The following is a 24,822-nucleotide window of genomic DNA, read 5'->3' on the forward strand; positions in this document are numbered from 1 at the left end:
AATTCTCACTATAATATTGTACAGCTTCTTGCTGTATCATAGCATTGATGATTACAATTTATCTTACAAAGTTATACACTGCTCCTCTTCAAAATACCTTAGTTCCAGGCATGGTGACCCCCTTCCTCTTCCCTCACTCTTCGCCGTACCTGCAGGTTTCAAGTAGCACAAATTGTCCCTCCTATCTGATGACACAGTGACCTAATTAGTTGGCATCCTCTTTGAAGTTGGACAAGTTCCAACAGAAGTTCTTCAGGCTGCTTTCCTCAGTTTCTCTCTGTCAGACTCAATCTCTGTGCTTCTGATTGTTATTATCTCTAGCAGCCTCTAGTTACCTCGAGTATTATTACCTCTTCTGCCCATCACTCAAGTTTAGTCTATCCCTTGATTTGTTTTTGAACCAATCCTTCTCTATTCCAAAGTTACCATATATCTCTTTCAGTCTCTCTCTCTCTGTCCAGCAGCCTCTTCGGAACAGTACAATGTACCTTAATTTCCCACCATCGCACCATTTTCCCTAAACCACCTCCCTCCCTGTGCTCTTGCTTCCTACTCTCCTCTTGCACTCACCTGTCATCCTTACCCCTTTGTAAGGCTAGTCTGCTTGGCCACAGTTCACACAGCGCCGTGTATCTGTGAGGCAATACAACAACAAATTACGTTTATACCGTGACATTAGCAGAGTCAAACCACTCAAGTTATTTGGTACCATCCTCTGTACTGCTAAAATAGATGATGTGCTTAAATGCTGGCTTCATCCAGAGCCATCATTGCCAAATGAATGAACTGCCATGTGGACATAATGAAACTTGACTGAACATGCCATTAAAACGGATGCCCCACTTTCCTTTCTTTTCTGGTGAAAAGTATTCCTATCTAATATGAAAATAAACTAGAAAATGCATTTAAATTAAAAACCTTGTCTTGTCACCTATTGAAACCTCAATCTTTTTATGAACAACTGAGCGAATGTTACAGCAGTGAGTTAACAACATTCAATAAATGCTCATGAGGCTAAGAAAGGCTCAGTTACCAATTGCATCATTCTGCTTTTCTCAGAGCTCTCATCTCCTGCAGTCACACTTGCATTGCTAATTCACACGTGACACTCACAGCAACGGGAGCTTCAGAAGATGCGAGGGAAGCAGACAGTCTGAACAAAGGCACTCTCAACATTTCTCAGTGAAGCCTTTTGACGTGGCTTCAGAGCAGCTTCGCTTCTCGTGTAATAGTCAATCACCAATTAAAGTTAATTGGCAATTACGAGAAGGAACAAATTTTCAGATAATGACAAAGAAAGATTCAAGGAGGGTCCGAGAAAATCCTTTGTGCAAAGGGTGGTTGGAATTCTTTGTCTTGAATTCTTGCATGAATCACAGTCCCTAAACTGTTTCACGAAACTATTGCATAGCTGCATGACATATAGTCAAAAATACAGGAAATAGGGACAAGAAAGTTGAATTAGACAGGATTTTCAGATCAATATTATCTTACTGTTGATGGCACATTATTCTGATAAAATACCAGAATGCAGACTTTTAACTCATGTGGATGCAAAACATGGATACAGACTTGCTAGACCAAATGGCATTTCTATCTCAGCCCAATTAATGCTGTTATCACCTTGAAATGGAAGCAGTTCTTAAATTCAATAGGAAGGATTTCAAACAAAGAACAATACAGCACAGGAACAGGCCCTTCGGCCCTCCAAGCCCGCGCCGCTCCCTGGTCCAAACTAGACCATTCTTTTGTATCCCTCCATTCCCACTCTGTTCCTGTGGCTATCTAGATAAGTCTTAAACGTTCCCAGTGTGTCCGCCTCCACCACCTTGCCCGGCAGCGCATTCCAGGCCCCCACCACCCTCTGCGTAAAATACGTCCTTCTGATATCCGTGTTAAACGTCCCCCCCCTTTACCTTGAACCTATGACCCCTCGTGAACGTCACCACCGACCTGGGAAAAAGCTTCCCACCGTTCACCCTATCTATGCCTTTCATAATTTTATACACCTCTATTAGGTCGCCCCTCATCCTCCGTCTTTCCAGTGAGAACAACCCCAGTTTACCCAATCTCTCCTCATAACTAAGCCCTTCCATACCAGGCAACATCCTGGTAAACCTCCTCTGTACTCTCTCTAAAGCCTCCACGTCCTTCCGGTAGTGTGGCGAATTGGCTCAGTTGATACGTTTGGCACCCAATGCGAGATTAAATGATGTAGGACAGAAAGACTCGGGGTCAAGCCTAATCTATGCTGAGCTAAATAAGGTTTTACAATTGTTCTCTACACCCCTAAACCCAAAAATGCAAAATCAGCCAGGATTTCCACCCCAATTGTTATCCAGTGCCCATTCCTGTGTGAAGATCATGTGAAAATAGGACCTGCCTTAGCTATTATTCTCCCATACTTGAGTATTCTGTTGAAAATCATGGGTCAATCTCCGATATCAAGTATATCCATTGGTGGTCATTTTCCAAAATTCTTTGGACTGTGGAATAGTTCCTACAGATTGGAGGATAGCTAATGTTAGCCCTCTATTCAAAATGGGAGATAGAGAAACTATAGATCAGTAAGCCAAACATCAGTAGTAGGGAAGTTGCTAGAGTCCATTATCAAGGTTTTCATAGCACAGCATTTGGAAAGTAGTGGTATAATCAGATAAAGCCAATATGGATTTACAAAAGGTAAATCACACTTGACGAATCTGTGTGAATTCTTTGAGAATGTAACTAGTAGAGTTGACCAGAGAGAACCAGTGGATGATGTTTATTTAAACTTTCAGAAGGCTTTCGTCAAGGTCTCACGTAACAGATCACATGTAAAGTTAAAGCACATGGGATTGCGGATAGTGTCTTGAGATGGTTAGAAAGCTGGTTAGCAGATGGGAAGCAAAGAATTGGAATAAATGGGATTTTTTCCAATTGGCAGTCAGTGACCAATGGGGTTCGCAGGGGTCTGTGCCAGGACCCCAACTGTTTACATTATATATTAATGATTTGGAAGAGGGAACTGAATGTATTATCTCCAAATTTGCCAGTGATACAAAAGTTGGGTGGGAGGGTGAGCTGTGAGGGGGATGCAGAGGTGCTTCACTGTGATTTTGAAAGGCTGCGTGCTTGGGCATCTGCATGGCAGAAGCAGTATAATGTGATTTGCCACATTGGTAGCAGATTATTATTTAAATGGGTGTAATACTCAGCGAGACTTTGGTGTCCTCGTGCATCAGTTGCTGAAAGTAAGCATACAGGTAAAGCAGGCAGTAAAGTAGGCAAATAGTATGTTGGCCTTCATAGCGAGTGGACTGCGTATAGGAATAGGGATGTTTGACTGTAATTGTATAGGGCGTTGGTGAGGCCACATATGGAGTATTGTGTGCAGTTTTGGTGTCCTTATCTGAGGAAAGATGTTCTTGCTATAGAGGGTGTGCAGCAAAGGTTTACCAGGCTGATTCCTGGGATAGCAGGACTGTCATATGAGGAGAGATTAAGTTTGTTAGGATTATATTCACTGGGGTTTAGAAGCGTGAAAGGGGATCTCATAGAAACTTATAAAATTCTCACAGGATTAGGCGGAGTAGATTCAGAAACAATGTTCCCAATGGTGGGAGAGTCCAGAACTAGGGGTCATAGTTTGAGGATGAGGGGTAAATCTTTAGAACTGAGGTGAGGAGTAACTTCTTCACCCAGAGGTGAATGTGTGGAATTCACTACCACAAAAAGTAGTTGAGGCCAAAACGTTGTGTGATTTCAAGAAGGAATTAGATATAGCTCTTGGGGCTAAAAGGATCAAGGGATATGGGGAGAAGGGGGGATCAGGATATTGAATTTGATGATCAACCGTGATCATAATGAATGGCAGAGCAGGCTCAAAGGGCTGAATGGCCTACTCCTGCTTCTATTTTCTATGTATGTTTCTATGTATGTTACTCTGCTCATCCTTTCATACTGGGGGTAATAAAATAACATAATATAACACAAACAATGTGATAGCATACACAATAACAATATATAATAGCACAATGTGTGGCATCATACATACACTGACAATTTGCAGGCTTATATATAGATCAAGCATTTTCAGGAGTAAAGAGCATGTATAATATGAATATGGGGTGCCACGGTGGCACTGTGGTTAGCACTGCTGCCTCACAGTGCCAGGGATCCAGGTTCACTTCCAGCCTCGGTCACTGTCTGTGTTGAGTTTGCACTTTCTCCCCGTGTCTGCGTTGGTTTCCCATGGGTGCTCCGGTTTCCTCCCACAGTCCAAAGATGTGCGGGTTAGGTGGATTGGCCATGCTAAAATTGACCCTAGTGTCAGGGTGATTAGCAGGATAAATCTGTGAGGCTACGGGAATTGGACCTGGGTGGGATTGTGTTCAGTACGGACTCGAGGGGCCTGCACCGACAACAATCTCATCCAGCCCTATCCCTTCTGTACTGTAGGGATTCAATGAATTCTATTCTATGAATATTAAACAGGCTTTTAAGCTGATAAAGGATAGAGAATAAAAAAAAGAAATAGGAACAGACATGAGCAATAGGAGTTTGGGTGAAGTCTTCCGACTTCCAGCATACCAACCCAAATTTTGCTGTCAGCAGTGAATAAAGAACATTCACTGTTCATTACATTTGCCCCTGACTTTCTGTGGTTTCTTTGTGTTGCAATTTGAGCTACACTTCGCTGCTACTTTCCTTCACTGTGAACGAGGGTAACTTGCACATCTGATGAGGAATGAGAGGAGCAGCAAAAGCACATGCTGCCTTCTCCTCAGTCACATGTTGCTCCATAGTGCAGAGTGGATGAACACAGCAATCCAGGTCCAAGGAGGCCCGGCCCCCAACACAGGTTCCACAGTTAAAGGGTCACCTCTCTCTATGTCTGAGTGCCAGTGTCTCAGGAAGCACAGGTTCTCATGGCAGCTCACTATAGCCCCTAGATCAAGACTTCCTTTCCATCGGGCAAGGTGGGCACACTTTGGTTGTCAGGATACCTGTCATTGGAGAGCCATCCAATCATGAGCCTTTATCCCATCCAGGTGTCTACCTCTCTCTTATGTGCTCTCTTCTCCTGCAAGAAGAGAAAGCAGAAAAATATTTCATAGAATTTTCTTCCCTACAGTACAGAAGGAGGGTATTTGGCCCATTGAGCCTGCACTGAAAACAATCTCACCCGGCCCTATCCCTAACCATATATTTACCCTGCTAATCCACCCTGACACTAAGGGACAATTTACCATGGTCAATCCACCTAACCTGCATTACTTCACAGGTGGAAAGCAGCTGAAAAGTTAGATATAAGGAGATCAGTTGGCTAAGAATTTACATGAAGGCCTGTTAACATCAGCCAAAAGTGCCAAGTGGACGATTCCTCAGCCTCCTCTTGAGGCCCCCAGCATCACAGATGCCAGTCTCCAGCCAATTCGATTCACTCCACATGATATCAAGAAATGGCTAAAGGGACTGGATACTGCAAAGGCAATGGGCCTTGACAACATTCCGGCAACAGAACTAAGACTTGTGTTCCAGAACTAGCCACACTCCTATCCAAGCTGTTCCAGTACAACACTGTTATCCATCCAGTAATGTGGAAAATTGCCCAGCTATGTCCTGGCCACAAAAAGCAGGACAAATCCAATCAGGCCAATTACCACCCCAGCAGCCTACACTTGATGATCAGTAAAGTAATGGAAGGTGTCGTTGTCATTGTAACATTTATTCAGCAATAACGGGCTCACTAATACTCACTTTTGGTTCTGCCAGGGTGACCCAGCTCCTGACATAGGAACATTGGACTTAGGAACAGGAGTAGGCAATTTAACCCTTTGAGCCAGCTCTGCCATTCAGTCAGATCATGGCTGATCTGATTGTGGTTTTAACTCAATTTTTCTTTCTTGTCCCCCCTATAACCCTCGACTCCCTTGTTTTTCAAAAATCTGTCTAACTCTACCTTGAATAAATTCAAGACCCAGCCACCACAGCTTTCTGGGGAAGAGAATTCCACATACTAATTACCCTTTGAGAGAAAAATGTTCTTCTCATCTCCAATTTATACAATTGACCCCTTATTCTAAAACTGTATTCCCTGGTTCTAAACTCTCTCACAAGAGGAAGCATATTCCTGGTATTCACCCACCCTATCAAATCACCTCAGGACCTGATATGTTTCAAGAAAATCACCTCTCATTCTTCTAAACTCCATTGAGCATTGGCCCAACCTGTTCAACCTTTCCTCCAAAAATAACCCCCTTACCCCAGGAATGAGTCAAGTGAACCTCCCTTGAAATTCTTTGAATGTAATTATATGTTTTTCAACTAAGAAGGCCGGAATCTGCTACCATTGTCAGGGAGAATGGAGAATTTGGCACTCAGCCAAATCTCCATTCTCAGCAGCAGGAGTGGAGAATCCCAGCCCCAGGTGAGGTCAGAGAATTTTAGCCCAAAACTGTGTACAATATTGTAGATGTGGCCTCGCCAAGGCCCTGTACAGATGCAGTAAAACCGCTTACTTTTATATTCTATTCCCTTTGCAATAAATGGCAACATTCCATTTGCCTTCCTAATCACTTGCTATACCTGAATACTATCCTTTTGTGATTCATGTACCATAAGATCATAAGGCCACAAGACATAGGAGTAGAATTAGGCCATTCGGCCCATTGAGTCTGCTCTGCCATTCAATCATGGCTGATATTTTTCTCATCCCCATTCTCCTGCCTTTTCCCCATAACCCCTGATCCCCTTATTAATCAAGAACCTATCTATCTCTATCTTAAAGACACTCAATGACCTGGCTCCACAGCCTTCTGCAGCAAAGAATTTCACAGATTCACCACTCTCTGGCTGAAGAAATTCCTCCTCATTTCTGTTTTAAAGAATCGTCCCTTTAGCCTGAGTTTGTGCCCTCTGATTCTAGTTTTTCCTACTAGTGGAAACATCTTCTCTACATCCACTCTATCCAGGCCTCGCAGTATCCAGTAAGTTTCAATAAGATCCCCCCTCATCCTTCTAAACTCCAATGAGTACAGACCCAGAGTCCTCAACTGTTCCTCATACGGCAAGCTCTTCATTTCAGGGACCATCCATACCCTTCTGCACCACCAAATTCTGCAATCACTCTCCATTTAAAGAGCATGCTGCTTTACTATTCTTCCTGCTAAAGTGGACAAGTTCAGATTTTCCCACATTATATTCCAACCGCCAATTATTGTCCACTCACTTAACCCGTCTTTGGTTTGCCTTTGCAGATTTCTTACCTGCAAGTTTAGCTACTCTACATTCAGTCCTTTCATCCAATCATTAAAGTAGATTGTAAAAGGTTGAGATCCCAGGACTGGTCCCTGTGGCACTCCACTAGTTGCAGCTTGCCAAGCAAAAAATATCCATTTACCCCCTCTCTCTGCTTCCCGTTAGCTAACCAATCTCTTATCCATGCTAATATAATGTGGCAACTTATTAAAAGCCTTCTGGAAATCCAAAAACTCCACATCTACAGGGTCCCCTTTATCCGCCTTGCTTGTTACTTCCACAAAAACTATAATAAATGAGTTAAATACATTTTCCTTTCACAAACCCATAATCAAATAGGATTCGCTAAGTATCTGCTATAACTTCCTTAAGAAAGGCTTCTAGTAATTTCCCTATGTCAAATGTTGGTCTATCTGGCCTGTTCACCTTCCCAACAGCACTGTGAGTGTGCCTACACCACATGGACTGCAGTGATTCAAGATGGCATCTCACTGTCACATTCTCAAGGGTATTTAAGGATGGTCAATAAATGCTTGCCTAGCCAGTGACACCCACATCTTGTGAAGAATTTAAAAACACATGACTCTCACTAGTGCTTTCACCTGAGTTACAAAGTTATGAGTTCAACCACACTCCCTAGTTACTTGAGTACATCAATGCACTATTGAGAAAATATTGCAGTCAGAGCTGTTATGAAAGTTAAGTCAAGATCCAATCTGCCCCCTCAGGTGGGTGAAAAAGGTCACATTGTATTATTCAAAGGGGAGTTGAATAATTCTCCTGGTATCTTGAAAAATATCCCTCAACAAACATCAGTAAAACAAATTATTTGGTCATGTGTCACTGTTTGTGGGACCACGCTGTGCACAAATTGGTTGCTACATTACTTACAAAATGAATATACAAATTAGGAGCAGGAGTAGGCCACTCGGCCCTTCGAGCCTGCTCCTCCCCAGTCAATAAGATCATGGTTAATCTGACTGTAACCTCAACACCACATTTTTGCCAACTCCAATAACCTTTAACCCTCTTGTTAATCAAGAATCTACTTACCTCTGTCTTAAAAATATTCAAAGATTCTGCTTCCACTGCTTTTTGAGGAAGTGAATTCCAATGACTCACAGCCCTCTGACAGAAAACAAATCTCCTCATCTCTGTCTTAAATGGGTGACCCCTTAGTTTAAAAAAAAATGAACTCTAGTTCTAGATTCTCCCACAACAGGAAACACTCTCTCCGCATTCACTCTGTCAAGACCCTCAGGATTCTAAAGGTTTCAATCACGTAATCTCTTACTCTTCTAAGCTCCAGTGGGTACTAACCTAACATCCCCAACCTTTCCTCATAAAACTCACCCATTCCGAGTATTTGTCGAGTAAACATTCTCTGAACTGCTTGCAATGCATTTACATCTCTACATTACAACACTGACTTCATTTCAAAACTATTTTATTCATTGTGATAACCTGAGGTCATGAAAGACACTATAAATAGAGTTCTTTCTTTGATTACAACAAATTGATCTCGAATTATAAATATGAAAATAGAACATTATTCTAAATCCATTAATGATGGCCAAGAGTATGATTTTCCACTAAAAAAAAGTTCAGAAATAAGACTGCAAATGGTTAGGCGAGTGATGCATTAAATATTAGATCATTTTCCACCCACTAATACCAAAATGACTTCACTGGAAATACCCAATTTCTCTTGTTCCGTTGACACAACGTTCATAACCTGGCAGCTTCATGCAGCAAACTCACCAGTACATTGAACTTTCTTCAATTAATCATCCCATGTCTATCATTTCCTGAGTGAGCTTTGCAACACCCTAGATATTGTTCATTAAATGTTGTTTCCAAATGGGCTGCAGGGAGGAGATCTCTTTGTCATGTGTCATCTGCATCATAGACATAGCGGGAACAATTTTTATCTCACTATCTTTAGTTAAATCATAAAAGTTGAGTTTGTGATTTTGGTAGAATTAGTGGCCAGAGGAAACTTTAGCCCTTTTTATCCCATATAGTCTTTTTTAAAATAGGATGAGACACGATTGTGTTAACGATTTTAATTCCTAACTGAAATGATAATCAGAGATAAGAGGAACAATAGTGAATGCTACAACTCTTAAACAAAATTAAAAATGTTAGAAAAATGTCAATTGGCATCTGAATGAGTCAAATCAATTCATAGCCTCCCTGAAGTATTAACTTTAGACACTGGTTGGGTGCCGACTCCCTATATTTATCCAGTAATTTCAATGTTACTGCACATTTAGCCTATTATGGATATCACTTGAGCTACACGTGGGCTGGTTTTGCAAGTCACACAGCAGTGGAGAGTTTCACCAGGAGTTTGTGCAGATGCCCTTCACAATTTTACATCCAGCAATTAGTTTTGTAAAAATGACCATAGACTTTATTCCATGGAGAGAGAATAGAGCCAACGTTTTGTGTCTGAAGGGTCATCCTGACTCAAAACGTTGGCTCTATTCTCTGCTCACAAATGCTCTCAGATCTCCTGAGATTTTCCAGCATTTTCTAATTTTGTTTCAGATTCCAGCATCTGCTTTTGACTTTGATCCATAATTCCTTTTAAACAAAGAAAAACTAAATTACCATTTTATGCAAGATGCTTGATGCTTCTTAACTGGTGGTTTCTTTAATACTGGGTATGTGTCCCTTCATGTCTCAGTCCAAGAAGATTTGCTTCACTGGTCAGCTTTACAGTTCTCCCTGAAGATTCCCATTTTATCCATATCCAACAAACCTATATTTTTCTAGTTATTCCTTGAGTTTGCATATAGCTCAAACATTTTTAAAATCTCTTACTTATCCAACATGGCAATTACTTAATTTTTACAGTGGCGCTTCTTCTTGCTCCAATTTCCCTTCTATCTCTGATGTTGTTGATTCCTGCTAGATTATGGTTACTTGTACTGGATCCTCAAGCATCTCTTAAAGTGACCATTCTTCACTCATGGGAGTAGAGAGTGAATGTTAGTACGCTATTCCACAATGATGGACATCATGGCTGATCCTATTTCCACCTGCATTTTCCAAAAATAAGAGTTGCTTGATAAAAATTAGGGACAGAAACCTTGGCTGATCCTTCCCTTTTTTAGTCCATCGGTATTTCTAAGTCAAATGTATTGTTCTGAGGCTGGTTATTCAACATAGGCCAGGGATTGAAACTGGAACATACCTGGCCTGACTGGCTAAATTCCACATAGACAGTGATGTTTCTAATGGATTAACAGGCCAAGCTGTTGTGATCTTCTGAAAGAATTTCTCTTAAAGCGGGCAACCACTTTCTCGACACAGTTTTCTAACAGAAAGGAAAATAATATTTTGCCGATGGGATTTGCAAACGTCAGCAAATCTCATCCCTTAATTGAGGTGTTTTAATAGTTACATATTCTAAAGGTGGATTTCATATTCAATCACTAGTTAAATGTCTGGTTTATATAAACAAGCCGTTGCTGATATCTGGCCAATTTCATAGCATCCAATAAATTTAAAATTTGAAGCAAAGTACTGATGCAGCCCCTTCTGAATTGTGTAAATCTTGTATTGAGATTGGTAATCTGGCAATAGAAAAGGCTTTCCTTCTTTGAAGGTGATGCTTTATATCATATACCTCTCCTGTACGCTACACGTCACCTCACTACCTGCATCTGCTGCAGAAATTAACAATTACATCTCTGTAATTTCAAAGTGCTCCATATCTTTACTCGCAGTAGTAGAAAGTGTGTATGTTTGCAATATCCTGAATCTTTCAGAAAATGTAGACGTCTAATTCAGTATCCATTTTTATAAACACAAGAATTAATCAAATAAAAACAGCTGTCTTACTTTAACTCGTATATGAAACAACTTCACCATGGAATATTACACTGACTAGAATAATGTCCACGCTAAATATCCGGTAATTTTGCTGGCACAGATCAAGCTTTCATACACTTCACAATTAAATATTCTGTCAAGTTATTATACATATGAAGAACTTTCAATTGACTCATACCTGTTCATTTATTTAAAAATATATTGTACCTCTAAATACAGAACCAAACACAACATAGTGCTTTACTTGTCCCGAAAAGTGTGCAATATTGGCTAACTTTTCTCACTACTTGGTTCCTCCAGCTTCCCAGAAGTTTTAACAGTTTGAAAACTAGTTCCATTTCCCATTAAAGTGTTTACCTTGCTCATTCCAGCTTCAGTCCACATTGTCAAAGAACCAAGAACAGTACAGCACAGGAAACAGGCCCTTCGGCCCTCCAAGCCTGTGCCGCTCATTGGTCCAACTAGACCATTCGTTTGTATCCCTCCATTCCCAGACTGCTCATGTGACTATCCAGGTAAGTCTTAAACGATGCCAGCATGTCTGCCTCCACCACCCTACTTCCTGGCCCCCACCACTCTCTGTGTAAAAAACGTCCCTCTGATATCTGAGTTATATCTTGCCCCTCTCACCTTGAGCCTGTGACCCCTCGTGATCGTCACCTCCGACCTGGGAAAAAGCTTCCCACTGTTCACCCTATCTATACCCTTCATAATTGTGTACACCTCTATTAGGTCTCCTCTCATTCTCCGTCTTTCCAGGGAGAACAAGCCCAGTTTACCCAATCTCTCCTCATAGCTAAGACCCTCCATACCAGGCAACATCCTGGTAAACCTTCTCTGCACTCTCTCTAAAGCCTCCACGTCCTTCTGGTAGTGCGGCGACCAGAACTGGACACAGTACTCCAAATGTGGCCTAACCAGCGTTCTATACAGCTGCAACATCAGACTCCAGCTTTTATACTCTATACCCCGTCCTATAAAGGCAAGCATACCATATGCCTTCTTCACCACCTTCTCCACCTGTGCTGCCACCTTCAAGGATTTGTGGACTTGCACACCTAGGTCCCTCTGTGTTTCTATACTCTTGATGGCTCTGCCATTTATTGTATAACTCCCCCCTTACATTAGTTCTTCCAAAATGCATCACTTCGCATTTATCTGGATTAAATTCCATCTGCCATTTATCCGCCCAATTTTCCAGCCTATCTATATCCTGCTGTATTGTCCGACAATGTTCATCGCTATCCGCAAGTCCAGCCATCTTCGTGTCATCCCCAAAGTTGCTGATTACACCAGTTACACCTTCTTCCAAATCATTTATATATATCACAAATAGCAGAGGTCCCAGTACAGAGCCCTGCGAAACACCACTGGTCACAGACCTCCAGCCAGAAAAAGACCCTTCGACTGCTACCCTCTGTCTCCTGTGGCCAAGCCAGTTCTCTACCCATCTAGCCACCTCTCTTTGTATCCCATGAGCCTTAACCTTCTTAACCAACCTGCCATGTCTCTGGGGTTACCACTGTCACTGCTAACCTACAGGGCTGGTACTGTCTTGAGTGAATTAACTATCATGTTAACAGCTTACAAAAGTGACCGTATTGAATCAGGTTTTTATTTTCATTTTATTTATTGGCATTGATCACAAAGCCAATTAACTGCTTTGATACTTGTGTGTTATTTAGTCAGTACTATTCATGGAAATAAGATTGAGAAGACAGTGGCATTTTCAGAACATCTCTTTTTCATAAAGTTTTAAAGTTTATTTATTAGTGTCACAAGTAGGCTTACATTAACACTGCAATGGATTTACTGTGAAAATCCCCGAGTCGCCACACTCCAGCACCTGTTCGGGTACACCGAGGGAGAATTTAGCATAGCCAATGCACCTAACCAGTACATCTTTGGGACTGTGGGAGGAAACCAGAGCACCCTGAGGAAACTCAATCGGGCAATGTGCAGACTCCACACAGTCACTCAAGCCGGGAATTGAACCCTGGTCCCTGACGCTGTCAGGCAGCAGTGCTAACCACTGTGCCGCCCTGCCGCCCCTGATTGAGAAAGTAAACAGTTTTTCTTTGCAAATGAAATAGGCTACTGAAGTATTGAAAGAAAGCATGAACAGTTTATGCTACATAATAGTAGCTGCTCGAGTATGATCTCCCACTTAAGTTGCCAATTACAACAGACCGTAACCCTCTGCTATCAGCAGAGACTCCTGTAAAATGAATTTTCCCTTTGATAGATACAATCCTGGATTTATGATTTGAATTCATAATGAATAACAAATAATAATAAGATTCTCTCAGAGACAGCTTAGTTATAAATTGAATACAAAACCAACATCTTGTTTGCCTTTTACAATCTTAATTAGCCCTGGCTGCATTGCATGCAATTTTATGTTTAACGTAGCACATTCCTCTTGATAATTCTTTAGCTTTTTATTGCGTGAAGATATTTTAATGAATGTTCAAATCATCTTCTATTTTGGTACATTTTGTTCAAATCTTTGCTTGCTCTTATTTGATTTGTTTAAGTATACATGATGAATACTACAGTCCATATACCATGTATACTCTTGGAATTATTTCTTATATTCATCTCAAAACACTTCATTAGGATATGATGAATTTCTCAAAAATTCATCGTTAAGTGGCTTTTGGATTTTTAAAAATGAATGTTGTTTACGATCAACTGACAAAGTCAATATATGTGAGAATAGTGATCTTCTTTCTGATCAAACATTCAACCCCATCAACCGGAAGGAAGTGACTGTCCCTATAATCAGTGTCTGATTACATGAGCATTGACATATCTGTTACAGCAGAATAACCTTGCCAATGTTTTGCCAATGCCCTTGGCAATGTTAAAGGCGGGATGGTGGCACAGTGATTAGCATTGCTGCCTCTCAGCTCTAGGAACCTGGGTTAAATTCCGACCTTGGGTGACTGTCTGTTTGCACATTCTCCCTGTGCCTGTTTGCATAGTCTCCCCGTGTGGGTTTCCTCCCACAGTCCAAAGATGAGCTGGTTAGGTGGATTGGCCTTGCTAAATTGCCCCTTAGTGTCCCAAGATGTGTAGTTTAGATGGCTTAGCCATGGGAAATGTGTGGGGTTACGGGGAAGGATGGGGTAGAGGGCCTGGGTAGGAAGCTCTGTCAGAGATTCAGTGCAGACTCAATGGGCCAAATGGCCTCTTCTGCACTGTAGGAATTCTATGATTCTATATGATTCTCTGATACTATGTTTTGCCTTTTCCCTGTAATGCATATGAACATCACCAAATACTTGGTTAAATAAAAAAATTAATTTGAGCTTAGGAAATAAAATTTAAAAAACAAGCAAAACAGAAGCTAGTTTCGATTAAGACTGTCAGAAGCCCTATGTTGACCGTTAAAGCCTCTTGAACTGTAAATAAGGCATAAACACGTGCACTAATAAGCTTTAATTACATTGCACTGCCTATTATTATCTAACTTATCGTAAAAATATTTATTTAAGTTTCTAACTTTTCAATAATATTAAAATGTTCATTTTAATTTGTGACTATTACCCATCACAATTGCAGAAAAATGTGGAGATAATCAGAATAATTTAGTCAGAGCAAAAGCAAAATACTGCCGATGCTGGAATTTTTAAAATGCGTTACTGCCCATCCCTCAGTGCCCTGGAGAAGGTGGTGGTAAGCTGCCTTCTTGAACCATTGCAGTCCATGTGGTGCAAATACATCTCCAGAACTGTTAGGGAGGAAGTTCCTGGATATTGCCCCAGTGACAGTAAAGGAACGGTGAAATAGTTCCAAGTCAGGATGGTGTGTAAAATAAAAACAGAAGATGCTGGAAATTCTCAGCATGTCTGAAGCACCTGTGGAGAGAGAATCAGAGTGAAGGGGTTAGATTGTGCTGGTCCTGTGGAAAGGGAGTTGTAGGCTGGGTGACCGGTACGGTAGGGTAGCTCCAAGATATCCCCACTACTGGGGAACTTTGAATGAACTGCCCTCATCTACAGAGGCAGGCAGCAAATTAAGATGATTGAGGGCACAATTAGGGGTGACTTTATCATCACCCCAGGGTTTTGTCCATGGTGGGGCATGCGGAGGCTGCTAAATCGATAGAGCTGGTCGCTCTGCGGCAGGCAGGCCAGAGGCTCCATGCCTCATATAGGGCCTCAAGCTTGAAAGGTCATAGTTACTGATCTTGAACCAATGGAAAGAGTTTCCCCTCCATCCCAGTGGATCTGAATGCCTGATGCTGTGCAGACCAGCTACAGAGTCTCCATGCTGAGACACAGGTCTTGTTCGCCAACCTGCGTTCGCAGCACTCACTTCTCCTGCTGAGGCTGCCAAGGCTCCAAAAGGTATCGGCCAAAGGGTGCAGCCCACCTGCACCCTTAATTGGATGGCGAGCTTGGAGGCAGCCAATCAGGAGGCCCCTTGCTGGAGTATTGCGCCGCCAGCCTTGCTGCTGGCAAGTACAGGTTTGAGACCCACATTTGGATTTGATGTCCTGAGGTCAACGAATGGAACCAGCCAATGTTCCAGTTAATGCCCATCCATCAGGTGGAAGGGAACAGACCTGAAACCTTGGGCAGAATTTAATGCCCCTCTCCACCCTCTAATGCCCTGAGGCGGGGTATTTAATTGAGCGTAAAGTTGTGGGACGAGGACCCTGCCACATACCAGCCCCTGCCTGATTAATTTTGAGGTGGGGGAGGCCCGCTTAAGGACATCTTTGTGCCGCTGCTGCTATTTAATCAGTTATGGGCCATGCTGAAAGCCCAAAAAGGACGGGGGTGGGGGTAAGTGCCAAGGGGGAGTCCCTTGTTCAAAGACACAGTGCCTGATCAAGAGACATGACATTGGGCTAAGGGAAAGCCTGCTGAGAATCACTCCTGCCATTTCTTACACCGTCCTCACCCTTAGCCAGCAACCCCTTTCCATGACCACCACCCTGCTCTTACTTATATGTGGCCTAGGTCCCTCCTCAAACTTAGGCCTCTGGTGGGTGCATTGCCAGCAACAACCACTGATCTCGGTGATGGGAATGGCGAACTCCCAGCCTCTGATTGGCAGGATGGGATATCCGCCTCAGGGTCCAAAATCTGAGGGAAGGCCTGTCGCTTGCCAATCAGGCACTTAATATAGCGGATCTTCCCCAGCAGTGGTGATGTGGGGCTCTCGTCTGCTTGCCAGCCAGCCAGCCGGTGAGTCCTTGTTACCATGCCACATGTCCTCCATCTCCTGGATTAAATTCTCCCATTAACTCTCTTGCTGTCTCCACAGATGTTGACTAACATTTCAAGAATGTTCTGTTTTAATTTAATCAGTGCTCCCTTTTGTGAATAACAGCCAGATTATCCTTTTTTTAATAGTATTTAGTTTGAGGATTAGCAAAGCACCGTGCTACTAAAGTATCATACAAAGTAAAGTAATTTAAAGATTTGAAGTATTTGCATATATTTTTCAGAATGATCTCAATCAGGGGCTGTTGAACTCAGTTGGCTAGAATGCTGACATGTGGTTCAGAATACTGTCAGCGGTGTGGCCTGGTTGAGGTAGATTTGGGACTGCCTCTTTTCCCTACCCTGAGAGTGGACGGCAGTGACAAACCACCACTGACAGAAACTGGAAATAGCTGAGGATGAAGCATCAGCAGATAATGAAGCAAGGACTTGCCTTCAAGCAGAGCACACATATCATATCATATTCCATAGTATTCATCAGAGAGCTAGACTGGAATAAATCATGTCAATAAGCCATTATCTCACTCCGTTCTTGACCTAATGCCCAGATCACCAGGCAATCTTTAAAAAGGAATGCACTCATTAAAGTTGAGAAATGTCAGTTTTAGAAAATGAAATACTTCCTCACTTACAGCATTGTGCTGCAAGCCTGTCATGTACAGTCTGGGCTACATAAACAGTAAAACCCCTTGGCTGACCCTGGAAAAACCCTTTGCGAATGTTTCCATTTCTTACCCACAGCGACTGCTAAGTCAGTACATCAATTGATGCAAAGTTATAGCCAGTGTCAGGTCATGGATGTAGATGAACTATTTTAATTATTTAATAGTATTTGATTAAAGCTGCTCAAATTCCCTTCAAGTAGTGACAACTGACAGGCAGAGAGGAAACTTTCAATCCATCAATCTGAACTGAATTTGTACTTAAATCCCAGAGATGAAGAAGGAGTATTTTAATCCTTTGCGCCTCTCAGAGTAGTCAATATGCAACCTCTTTCCAATTTAGATCCAGCCCACAGACTTGCAATGATAAAGCACTGCTTTTATAATGTGTTTACAAGTTCCATACTTACCTCTCTCCCTGCTGATTGTATTGGCAGGACTCAGAGTTCTGTTGTGTGAATCGAGTTGACCAACCTGTGGCCTCAAGGTCGCGTTCCACAGTGGAACTTTCGCACCATCAGGGAGTGAGGTAAGAATAGAGCCTCGAAGCAAAGATTAGAAACTTTTATTCAAAAAAATAGATGGCAATTAACAGAAAATGTGTGGAAGGAAGTGAAAGGAGAACAGTATTGTAAGTTGTGTGCAGTTTGGTTGGTCTTATAATGAGGTTTTCAGTCTTGTATAGTTTAACAGTAAGTGTTTCTTAATCACAAGTAACTATCGCCAAAATCTTGCTGCCGTTCTCGCCAGCGGGATTTTATGGTCCCGCTGACAGCGCACCCCCCGCCATGGGTTTCCCGGCGGCGAAGGGTGCGTTCAACAGGAAACACAGTTGACAACAGCGGGACCATAAAAGCCACCGCGAAACACACTGTGGAGTGTGAGAAAAATCCTGCCCAATATACTATATATATATATAGTAAAAGGTCTAAATTAGGAGCTGTCTCCATGCTTGCCTCTACACACAGCTCTGCCCAGGACTGCCCTCTAAACTCGGGTCATGTGTTATTTTATGTGGGCAATAATGTATTCAGTCCCAAATTAACCATTTCTATGCCAGACCCTTATATTACATATAACAACTAGTCTTAATCCAAGGTATTTACAATGTAATCATGTTTACCCAACATTTTTACATTACTTCTGCTACCCTTTCTCCCCCCTCACATCACTGTCTTTACAGGGTTCAGGTGGTCTGGAGGCTTTATAATTCTATTTCTCATCTTTATGACATTTGGAGGTGTGGTAAGCTCTGTTGCACTGGGTAAATAGGTGCACTTGTTGAATAGGTGGTTGCTTTGAACATGGTTGTTCTGGTGTTTGGTTGGTTGATCCAGATTCTCTTTCTCATCCTCTGAACCGTTCTTTTGCAACTCTCTATCTGATGTTATCAATGGTTATTGATTTATCCCATTCCTTATGGGAAGAACAAACTCTCTGCTCATCTGTAGTGTGCTGTCCATGTTTGTGCTGTCCGCTGTGATGCATGTTGGAATGGAAGATGTCTCTTCCTATTGTGTAGGTGTGTCTTATCAACAGGCTCACCTCTTTTTTAAGTTTATACGAGTGTCACAAGTAGGCTTACATTAACACTGCAATGAAGTTATTGTGAAAATCCCCTAGTCGCCACACTCCAGCACCTGTTTGGGTACACTGAGGGAGAATTTAGCATGGCCAGTGCACCTTTCGGACTGTGGGAGGGAACCGGAGCACCCAGAGGAAATCCACGCAGACACAGGGAGAATAGGCAGACTCTGCACATACGGTGCAGCTCAGCTTTCTTACTTCACTGAGGTGTGGTTGGTTGATTGCTGCTTCTCTGTTCCCACATCATCTGTTGTACTGGCCAGAGGTTGCATCATCTGTGCCATGCGCTGGAATTCTACCACCTCGCCCCACCACGGGAATCGGAGCGGGTGAGGGGCGGACAATGGAAAGATCTGTCGACCTCGGGTGGGATTTTTCGGTCTCGGGTCGAGCGAGATCGTAAAATCCCGCCCACGGTTTCTTGAGTTACCTTACCAACAGATGTTGGAGACGGAGGTTGAAGCTCTTCTTGCTGCTGTTTCCTCTCTTCTCTGTCTTCCACTCCAGATGTTGTGGATACTATCTGAGTGGTCTGACCAATAAGGAGCTCTGGGCACCTGAAAAAGGTGCCAGAAAAGAAAATGGATAAACTCGCTCTGCTAAGAGTGAAGACAATTCAGAGCTGAAGTCCCAGCCGAGAGTATCTTTACTGTTGGAGTCCTCGGGAAATTGCAGTTCTATATAATTTATAACAGAGGTTGTTTTGATCTCTCCTGTCATTTTGAGAAGATTCAGGTACCAGAATGGTGTATCTGTAGTTCATAGCCACATTTCTCTCAGCCACTCTTCCTTACCTGAGAGGACTGTAACACTGGCTCCCTTGTCCAATTTAAACTCTGTGAGATGACCGTTAATTGAGAAGACTGCATTCCAGAATGAAAATCCTGATCTTTGACCTCACCCAAGATGCATGGTGAGCCTCCCCTTGGTGTGGGATGTTGGCCTCGTGATTCGTTTTTTTTTGATCCATGGTCATTAAATTTTAAATACACGTAGAGCAGCAAGGAAATCCAAGATGGCACTGAAATATGCTTCTTCTCAATGAGGTTTCCGCAGGCTCCCGCAGTAATGTATTTTTCAGCAGTAACTCCCTGGACTGATTGTTCTGGGTCTTCCCCTCATTATCTGGGCCTTCTCAGATCTTGAAACCTTTGATTCCCAGCTTTTGCTAGAGTTTAAAATGCTGATTATTTATTGTTCAGAATGATCTTGGTTGCCGCATATTCAGGTGCTTACTCAGGACTCTGGCTCTTCTCTGGGCCTTTAAAAATGGCAACACTGACTGCTGCTGCTGACACAAAAGCTTTCTTAAAATTGTTCTGGCCAAGAGCTTAATATTTTAGCTCATCTCTGCTATGTCTTATGACTCTGCACTCTTTTGAAGCTGGACTTCCACAGGGTTCAATGCAGTCATATCTGCTTCAGTGTGGGGTTTTATTTCTGCCTCTGCTTTGGAAATTTTCTCTGGTGATCTCCACCTGTGCTATTACTTCTGGTGCTGTATATCCAGTCAGAATGATACTTTTAAAAATCTTACTGGTTTGAAATTTCTTCTCCAATTTTGGTCAGGTTCTGGGTTGTTCTGATAACTGCCACCATGCATGAATTGGTTCTGAGTCTTGTATAGTTTAACAATAAGTGTTTATTAACTGTTAGTAACCATATAAATATATACCCCATAAGGTCTAAACTAAGAGCTGTCTCCATGCTTGCCTCTACACACTTCTCTGTCCAGTCCAAGACTGCCCGAGGCTCCTTTACATCACAGTGTAGGTGGTATTGTACTCGATCCCACATTATGACAAACACTTATACCACAAACAGAAGTTTACAAAAAATTAGTGCTTATTCAGCAACACATCCCTTGTCATGCATTCTAAACCATGTGAAGGAAATTCATTTATATCCATGAATATTTTGCCCTGTGGACTAGTTATCCTTCTTCTGCCTACTGTAAGTTTGTGTGGAGTGACTAATATCATTGTGGACTGGCTGGTTTTTGGTCTGTTTTGTTATTTGGAACCATAGCTATATCTGTGTAACTGTTAAAATAACCAAAAGTAAATGTATTTATTTATTAGTCACAAGTAAGGTTTACAATAACACTGCAATGAAGTTACTGTGAAATTCCCCTAGTCATCACAGTCCGGCACCTGTTCGGGTCAATGCACCTAACCTGCAGGTCTTTCAGAATGTGGGAGGAAACCGGAGCACCCGGAGAAAACCCACGCAGATATGGGGAGAAAGTGCAAACTCCACACCGACAGTGACCCAAACCGGGAATCGAACCCGGGTCCCTGGCGCTGTGAAGCAGCAGTGCTAACCACTGTGCCACCCCTTCGATTGAAATAACCTTCGATTGAAAAACAGTCTGTTTTATTTTCTAACTGTAAATGTATATTGCACTATTACATGCTGTAAGAGTGGCACAAGCATTTGGATATATTTATAAAGAGTCCAGAAGTCCCAAGTTATTTTCAATTCACAAAAGAAGGGTGATTAGTTTTATGATCTGGTTTTCTTCCTGTTATAATAAAAGATGAGAAGCGTGCCTCATTTCAGGACTGATGGCTGAGATCTACAGCAACTTTGGTTTAAACCCTTCTGCCCCTTTGCTGTGTCTGAATCCATGACACCCTCTTTACAATAAATTCAACCTGACATATGGGACTACAGCACATGGATGGTTCTTTCGTTCAAATCACCTCAGCTGCCTAGCTGTCACTTGACAGAAACTTATTGGCGGTCCATTAACATGTCTTGGGGCATCAGAAACCATTTCTCTCATTAAAACTGCGCAGCAACAGTGAAATGTCAGCATGAATTTTTAGTGTACATGTTCAATTCTTTTTCAGAAGTTTATGAAGTAGGCCAGCTGTTAAATTATCTTGATGTCCTATCAGTACTGATTTTAACTGTAGTTTGTGTGGACAGGAAGCAGAGGATTATCTGTGTGAGCCAACATGCCTTTTGGCAGTCACTTTGGAAGAAGGCACAATGCGAAATAATTAACTAAAACTGAAAAAGTGTGGGCGCTGAAGTTCAATAACAACAAACCTTGGTTCTTTGTGAAATTTCCAAAAGATAAAGAACTGTGCTAAAGATACAATTAATAACTAAACTTGAAGTCCACGTCTCTTTATAACGGAGGTTTTCCTTCAGCATGGTTAACAGCATCATTTTCCTCAGTTTCCTTGTAAAGTTCTCCAGCTGTCCAAAGTCAGCGGGGATGGAATTGAACTGCTGAGGTGGAGAGAATGTCAGAATATACGGTAACATGGATTTATCTAAAAGAGCAGCAAACATTTGAATGTTTTCAGTGAATACATTTTAATTTACTTTCTGAGTCAAGCCAATTTCCCCACTAAGCACATGAAAGGTGAGAAACAAGCACATTTCTGAAAGATTTTCCAACCCTTTTTTCCTTTTTGTAATTACCTAAGGTACCATTCTTAATTTTTAAATGACTTTCGTGAGAAGAAATGCTTCAAGCAGCATGCTGCCTAATTCCATTGTACTTCATGAGTGTTGCACTTCCATTTTCTGAATAATAATAATTTGTTCTGAAACCTGATAATTAACAAGGTATTATATGAGTGATCATAGCGATTAAAATTACTGCAGAATGTGTTTGATAAATATATTGGTCCTCATGCTACCATCATTCATTTATTCATAACTGTAGTTATTGTAGATAAGCATGACAAGTTGATATGGTATTAAAAGTCTAATTATATTGTTTCAGAATTTATACCAGAATAGGTTTCTGGGTTTGGCAGCTATGGCGTCGCCTTCCCGAAATTCGCAGACCCGCCGTCGATGCAAAGATCCCCTCAGGTACAGCTACAATCCTGAGCAATTCCGCAACATGGCTGTCACCATCCCAAGAGCAAACAGCGACACGAACCTGGTGAACTCAGGCAGTCGTTCCACCCTGATGGTCAGCAGTTCCCGATATACCATCGGCCAGTCACAGGACCTCATCATCTGTTGGGACATCAAGGAGGAGGTGGACGCTGGGGACTGGATTGGAATGTATCTTGTAGGTAAGACTGTTCCCAACCATCGATTATTTACCTGGAGAATTAGTCTCGTAATTGTGTACAGCGTCTATGGTCATCGATGCTTTATTTAAAGCATTGGAAAATTTTCAGGTCATGCAAATAACTCCAAATGCCTTACATCAACATGGGAGCATCACACAGATGAAAAACTGGCTTGAAAATAATAAACATCTTTTATTCCAGTTATCTGTGTGATCACTTTCTAGCTATCGTATACTTTTGCATATTTCATATAAATATTAAATATCAACGGTAAAGGTAAAATTGCCATAGTCCCAGATGGCCAGAGGCTGCTCTCGCCTTTGAGAACTGACTGGGGTTGATGTAACCTGAGGATCACCACACCTCAAGTGAGGGGCAAGGTTGAGAAGACCTTGATGAATAACATAAATATGATACAACAAGGTATAATTCAAGAACGATTGATAAGTGAAATGCTGAGAATAATATGCTCTTACTTTGAAACTGAAGCCAATAATTTCCAGGAAGTTTCTGCCAATTACCTGTGTCAAATTCAGGGGAAATCCTGAAATGCTGGGGGAAACAGTGAAAGTGGCCACGTACACAGTTTCTCTGGACTTTTCACAAAACCTCTGCTAAGGTTAAGGCAGGAGATTGGGAGACCCTTGTGCAAATTCTAATCCTGATTGCTTTGTCAGAGTTTATAATCCCGTTGCCTTACTCCACAATTTCACAGCAAGAGGCTGACACTTATTTATTGTCGGCCGATCCTTTTCCTTTTCAATGACTCAATTTGTTTACCTGGCGCAATCAGCCATGTTTAAAGTGTCATCCATAAGTGGACCGTTTACCTTTCACTTCACTGTACCTCGATCACAAATTAGTTCGATTAAAGATTGATGTCTGATGGTTTCCTGCTTCTCCATAGTTGCTGACAGCGCTGCAATAGGAATGCTCTTAATCTTTCACAATAATTAACTGGCAAATGTCGACTGGTGAACATTGTATTGTGAGTTGAATTGAAAACTTCAGTGGCCTGAATTGGGTCACTCTAGGCTTATATCCACCTGCCCCTTTTGGAAAGATGCCATTGCCCAATCTTATCTGCATGAACTAAGCCTTGACAGGGATGAAGATAATCCAGTATTACTTAGTGGTCTAAGGCTATCTGTTCACCCATTGCCTGGTGAGCTGATAAGCGTATCTGAGATGGCAGGATCCAATATAACTAAGATCATGGGTGATTATCACCATCATTAAGAAGTCCACTGCTATGTTATGGCTTTGACTTTGGATTTTCTAAATAACTAATTAGAAAGTCGTTTTAAACTTAGATGACAAAGACTGTCCTCTTCACCCCATCTTCAAAATTACTCAATGCAAATTCACCAAAATCATATCAAATGCATCTACCATTCTCTTCTGTCAATAAAAGCAATCTTTGGTTCCTCAAAACTATGACCTTGAAATTATGTAATGTAAAGATTAGCATGCCAGTATATGATGACGATGGCAATATAGTGGGCTAAGGCATTTAATACCAATGTGTATACCTAGTAATCTTTTCTTTACATGTAAAATTAATTACAATGAGACATTTCTAAATTAATCATAAAGTGCTAACTGAATCAAAGGGACTTTTAAACAAAATAGGTCAGATTTGCGTCATGTTGGGTTTAAAATCTTGAAAATCAAAATCCCAACCCAGATTCACCTCCAACTTCTCCACATCTGGTTTTAACTGAGGTGGGAGCTGGGCAGGTGACCAAACCACTCCAAGTGGATGCCTTGCTACTTTAAATGCTAAATACAAATATTTAAATACCAGGGTGTGAATTTTCCTAGACCCCTGGAAACTGGCTTGGAGGCTGACGGAGCTGGAAATTTCGCGAAAAATCCCAAAAGGATGGCTCTTTGATGTTATCCCGCTAATGGGCTAGTTCGCAGGCATAGCTGCCACAGGAATAAACAACTTTCTCGCCCGAGATAGTAATTCATGTTCCTGATTCAAATTAAGGCCTCATTTAAAGGGCGGTTCATCGCAGTGAAACAACTCCACTGGGGTTCCTCAGCAGGAGGTTGGAGGGACATAAGAGCCAGCTTTCCATGCCCCTGTGACGGAACCACAAGGCTGAAACAGGAAACAGAGAGTCGGGATAATTGGGTCGTTTTTGGGTTGGCAAGCTGTAACTGGTGGAGTGGAGTGCCACACAGATTAGTGAT

General features: G+C 41.9%; 1 protein-coding gene across 1 annotated transcript in view; it reads left to right on the forward strand.

Annotated features, from left to right (window-relative positions):
• Positions 1–22,355: 22,355 nt before the first annotated feature.
• Positions 22,356–24,822, forward strand: part of LOC144480803 (E3 ubiquitin-protein ligase HECW1-like) — a 391,619-nt gene continuing 389,152 nt past the window's right edge. Inside the window, exon 1 of the mRNA XM_078200410.1 lies at positions 22,356–22,620. Within this exon, the coding sequence (XP_078056536.1) occupies positions 22,356–22,620 (265 nt within the window). The remainder of the gene's footprint in view (positions 22,621–24,822) is intronic.

Source organism: Mustelus asterias, chromosome 2 (genome assembly GCF_964213995.1).
Source record: "Mustelus asterias chromosome 2, sMusAst1.hap1.1, whole genome shotgun sequence".
Classification (NCBI taxonomy): domain Eukaryota; kingdom Metazoa; phylum Chordata; class Chondrichthyes; order Carcharhiniformes; family Triakidae; genus Mustelus; species Mustelus asterias.